The sequence below is a fragment of the Lutra lutra genome, chromosome 15 (genome assembly GCF_902655055.1).
Source record: "Lutra lutra chromosome 15, mLutLut1.2, whole genome shotgun sequence".
NCBI classification, from domain to species: Eukaryota; Metazoa; Chordata; class Mammalia; order Carnivora; family Mustelidae; genus Lutra; species Lutra lutra.
This window is the reverse complement of record NC_062292.1, coordinates 29,478,665-29,483,125: the sequence shown is the minus strand read 5'-3', so window position 1 is coordinate 29,483,125 and position 4,461 is coordinate 29,478,665. Positions and strand designations below refer to the sequence as shown.

Here is a 4,461-nt window from a genome sequence, read left to right as displayed (position 1 = left end):
TCATAATACCTACCTCAAGGAATTCATTGCAAGAATTAAGTGACATAAGCTCTATAAAATTGCCTGGTACAGCACCCTGGCTTACAGTGAGGGCTCAGTAAGGCTTAGCTTGGTTGCCACACCATTGTCACCCCGGGTCCTGTCCCCATAACCACTGCCTGGGGGGGAGGAATTTTTTCCAAAGAGATGGCATGTGTGAGTGATTGTTTACAATACTGGTTTTGGAGTGAGGGGGGGTGGAGAATCTAAATGTTATAAATGAAAGCTTAATCTAAACCTAGTTATTACAGTGTTTGGGGGTCTCGGTCACCCCCTCTCTTCACGTCATTATGAGATCTTGTCCCCATCATTGCTCCCTTCTCTCTCAAGTAAAGGGTACCAGAAACTAAATGCAGAAACACAAAGCAAACCGTCACTTTATTTTGGAGGATTATCTACACTCAACTCTTTTGGCTACATTTTTTTTTTTAAAGTAAATACACATGGGTTCTGGTGGGGAAAATTCTAAAACCATGGGGGAAATAATGCAACTATGTACAGGAAATGCTGGGGGGTGGGGGCAGGGGAGAGGTTAGGGCTCTCTGACCCCCAGGGCAATGACTCAGAGCTGATTCCCACCTTCTCCCTTTTAAGAGGAAAGGGTGACCCCATTGGCTTGAGGTCACAATTGTGACCCCGTTCCATCCAGAAACCAGGTGTCCTGACTCCCTGCCCACTGCCCCAGGTGGAAGCCCTTGGTCCTCCCTCCTGGCAATCTCTCAGGGGAGTTTGTTCACAAGAATCCTGAATGGGTCGGCGTTTTGGGGAAAGGGTGTTCTTTTTTAGACCTCCTCCCTACCTAGGGAAACTGGGGGATTTCTTAAAGTTTTGTTGTAATTCCCATCATGTAGTAGAGTAAATCTGTTTCCCCAGCTCACATCATAGGGCACGTTGTACCATAGTCAGCTGAGAATTTGCCACGGAAACTCCCAGCAGGCAGTCTGTCTGAGCCCGCTGCATCCTATAACAAGGAGGCTGGGATTTCCTTCTAGAACTCAGCAGTAAGAGCTGCATTAGTGACTCATGTAAGTGCTTAGGGTGGGTGATGGTGCAGAAGAGGACAAGAAATGGAAGAACGTGCAGGAAAGGTAAAACAGGGTGCTGAGTGGGGCCAGGGGTCACCTGCTAAGGAGGAAATTAACACCTATGTCAAGACCTGTTTCTGTGCATCTGTCCAGCCTGACACCTGGGTGGCTCTGCCCCCCACCTAAGGCTCCAGCTTCCGGGGCACGGGCGCCCCGTCCCAGGAGCAGCTGCACTTCTGCACCCTCATGTTGGGCAGGCTGACCACCTGGAGCCTGGTTCTGCCTCCTTCCTTGACGCTCACGATCATGGGCAGCGAGGTCGTCTCAGAGGCGATGCACTGCCGCGGGCCCAGAAATGGCCACTCGAAGGGCAGGGGCCGCGGGGGCTGCTGGCAGGCGCCCACGCACTCGTAGGCCAGGAAGCCCGGGGGCTCTAGGACCCAGTTCTCAGCCCACTTCATCCCCTGCAGGTCAATGTACATCTCCTGGCGGCAGCAGCGGGTGGTCTCCGTCACGGGCGCCTCGGGGTCACAGTCGCCCCGAGCTCTGCGAAGGGGGCGGGAGTAAGGAGAGGCAGAGGTCAGCGGGGGGCGGGGTATGGGGCGGGGCGGGGTTGGGGCATCTGGGAGGGAGCTTTACCATCCCTCGCTGCTCCTTACGTTCAAAAGGCTATTTGTGGCAAGGACGGTCACTACCAACAGCCAAACAGTACATCACAAGGGCCACTTGTCCTGAGACTGAAGGACAATCTCCTGCGGGCACTCACTCCCATGGGCACCCTGAAATGTCCCACTTGGACTGAGCTGGCGTTCCCCCTGTGCTCTGTGATCGGGGTTCCCCCGTGGGGCCCGGGCTCCTACCCGTAGGCCCCCAGGTCCAGCGTGTGCAGCTCCAGCTGGGGCTCGCCCTGCCGCGGGCCCTCGGGCCCCTGGGAGGCGAAGCGCACCAGCTTGTGGGCGCCCGAGGCCAGCGAGCCCAGGTGCTCCCTGTGCACCGTCACCTGCAGGAGCAGAGGCTGGCGAGGCCGGCTCAGCTGCTGCCAGAAGGTCACCGCCTCTGTCACGTCGAAGGCCTTCCAGCCGCTCTCGTGGAGGGACACCAGCCTGCGACAGGGCAGCACGAAGACGGGAGCCTGAGCTGGGCGCTGGGGGTTTCTCCCGGGGAGCCTCCCCCTCGCATCCCCTGCGCTGGAGCCCCTCCGCCCCGGGACTCCCGCCCCCTCTCCCCCGAGCTAGGACTTCCCTTCCCTTCCCTCCCTCCCCTCCCCTCCCTTACACGCCCCGCCCGCGCTGCGACCTCCACACCCCCTCCTCTCCCCGTTAGCAACACCCACCTGGAGTCCACCAGCGAGGTGCGGTTGGAGCTGTCTTCGCGGACCTGCAGCCACTCGACGGTGACGCGGGCGCGGGCGCTGTGCGGGGACAGTCGCTCATGCCTGCGCAGCGCGGCCCTGGGCACCGGCTCCTGGAAAAGGCGCAGCACCGCCCGCACCAGCTCGCTGTTGGGGGGCAGCCGCCGCTCCATGCTGAACACCAGCAGGTGCGTGGAGGCCTCGGAAGCCAACCACCTGCCCGCCACCTCTGGAGACAGGAACAGGGTCAGGAGGCCTCTCCAGCACCAGGTGGCTGCGAGGGGATCAGGATTTGGGGCCAGCCAATAGCATTTCCCTGGAAGTCCCCAGGGAGATCCACAGGGAGGTCCCCAGGAATCTGCAGGATCGATGTGGGGGCTGGGGTTTGGCCTCAGGTGCACAGGCATGCAGTTTTCTGTTTTGTTTGTTTTGAAAAATATTTTATTTTATTGAGAGAGAGAGTGCACGTGGGTCCCTCAAGGGGAGGTGCAGGGGGAGGCGCACAGGGAGAAAAAGGATCTCAAGTAGGCTCCCCGCCAGTGTTGAGCCCAGGAGGGCTCTATCTCAGGACCTGGAGATGATGACAACAGCCAAAATTAGGAGTCCATATTCAACCGACTGAGCCACCTGAGTGCCCCTAAGATTTTATTTTTAAGAAATCTCTATGCCCAGGGGCGCCTGGGTGGCTCAGTGGGTTAAGCCGCTGCCTTCAGCTCAGGTCATGATATCGGAGTCCTGGGATCGGAGCCCCGCATCGGGCTCTCTGCTCAGAGGGAAGCTTGCTTCCTCCTCTCTCTGCCTGCCTCTCTGCCTGCTTGTGATCTCTCTGTCAAATAAATAAATAAAATCTTTAAAAAAAAAATCTCTATGCCCAGTGTGGGGCTCAAACTCACAACCCTGACTTCGAGAGTCACATGCAACCTTCGCTGGGCAAAGGGTGCACAGCAAAACTGGGAGGGCAGTCACCTCTGCCGAGTCTCCAGGCCTCCAGGCACCCACCCTCCCAGCTGGAAAGCAGCAGGTGTGGGTCCGCCCTGGGCACTGAGGAGGGGAGCCCCAGCCCCACGGAGCTGAGAGGGTGCCGTGCCATTCACCTCTCCACAGGCTGACCTTGAAAATGATGGAATCAGCCCTTTCCTCTCATCTCACAAGCTGCCCCCCACTCTGGGAGGGAATCAGAACCGGTTCACACACACACAACCCCCCCACTCCCGTTTCCAGGGAAGCCAACAAGCTCAGAGACGCCGGGAGACTCCTCTAGGGCAGGAGGACAAATAGCAGAGGGGAGCCCCGAACCCCAGGTCCTTCCTCTCTTGCCTCGGCCTTGGCAGTGGGGCAGCTCCTCCTGGGCCTGAGCGGCGGGGGCGCTCGGGGCAGACAGAGACCCCCTTCCCCCGAGACGCAGCCGTCCTCGCACCCAGGGGTACCTGTCGCCGCGTCCCCAGAACAGGCTCCTCCCATCTTCGCCCCGCCCGCCCCCAGCCGGACCCGGGCCCGGCGGCAGGGGGTCCTCACCTCGGAACCTCTGGCTGAACCTCTTCCCTCGAGAGCGGACCCCGTGGCTGCGCTGCAACAGGGCCACGTACTGGGCCATTACGTGCGCGGGGGTGACCAGCTCCTCCAGGTCGCCTGCGTCCAGGACGGGCGCCTCTCGGAGCTGCAGCTGCCGCAGCAGGGTGCTGAGGATGTGCTCCCCGCTCAGGGCGGCCCCGGGGCCCGGTAGGGGCAGGGCCCACAGCGCCCAGCACAGCCACAGCGACCTCATGGGGCGGCGCTCGGGGAGAAGGAGTGGCCGCGGAGCAGACAGACCTGTCCCGGGAGGAGGCTTGAGGAGGGACCGGGCTGATTGGGCTCAGGGTCGGACTGGCTTTATAGGCAGCCTGGGGCTGAGCCCGGAGGGAGGGAGGCCACACCCCTCGGACCCCTGGTTGCTGAGCAGCCAGACAGGTCCAGGAGCTTGGAGGAGGGGGCCGTGGAGAACGCTCAGGGAGGCCTGTCTGGATGCCACACCAGCCTGGGGCCTCTGGCCATGGCTGTCTGGGCAGT

The 4,461-nt window shown here is 60.4% G+C and overlaps 1 protein-coding gene across 1 annotated transcript; it reads right to left on the bottom strand.

The window, feature by feature from the left end:
* Nucleotides 1-431: 431 nt before the first annotated feature.
* LOC125085944 (left-right determination factor 1-like) lies at nt 432-4,180 on the bottom strand. The gene is made up of 4 exons (XM_047704910.1): nt 3,931-4,180; nt 2,398-2,644; nt 1,925-2,167; nt 432-1,610 (listed from the first exon to the last, which is right to left on the bottom strand). Exons 1-4 carry the CDS (start codon nt 4,178-4,180, stop codon nt 1,247-1,249), a joined length of 1,104 nt encoding a protein of 367 aa, XP_047560866.1. The 3' UTR covers nt 432-1,246.
* Between the last annotated feature and the right edge of the window lie 281 nt (nt 4,181-4,461).

Coding starts and splice junctions, on each gene's coding strand:
- LOC125085944 (XM_047704910.1), bottom strand. CDS start 4,180: ATGAGGTCGCTGTGGCTGTGCTGGGCGCTGTGGGCCCTGCCCCTACCG. Junction 2,168..2,397: donor ACCTCGCTGGTGGACTCCAG/GTGGGTGTTGCT, acceptor GCCCTGTCGCAG/GCTGGTGTCCCTCCACGAGA. Junction 1,611..1,924: donor CTGGACCTGGGGGCCTACGG/GTAGGAGCCCGG, acceptor CCCCCTTCGCAG/AGCTCGGGGCGACTGTGACC.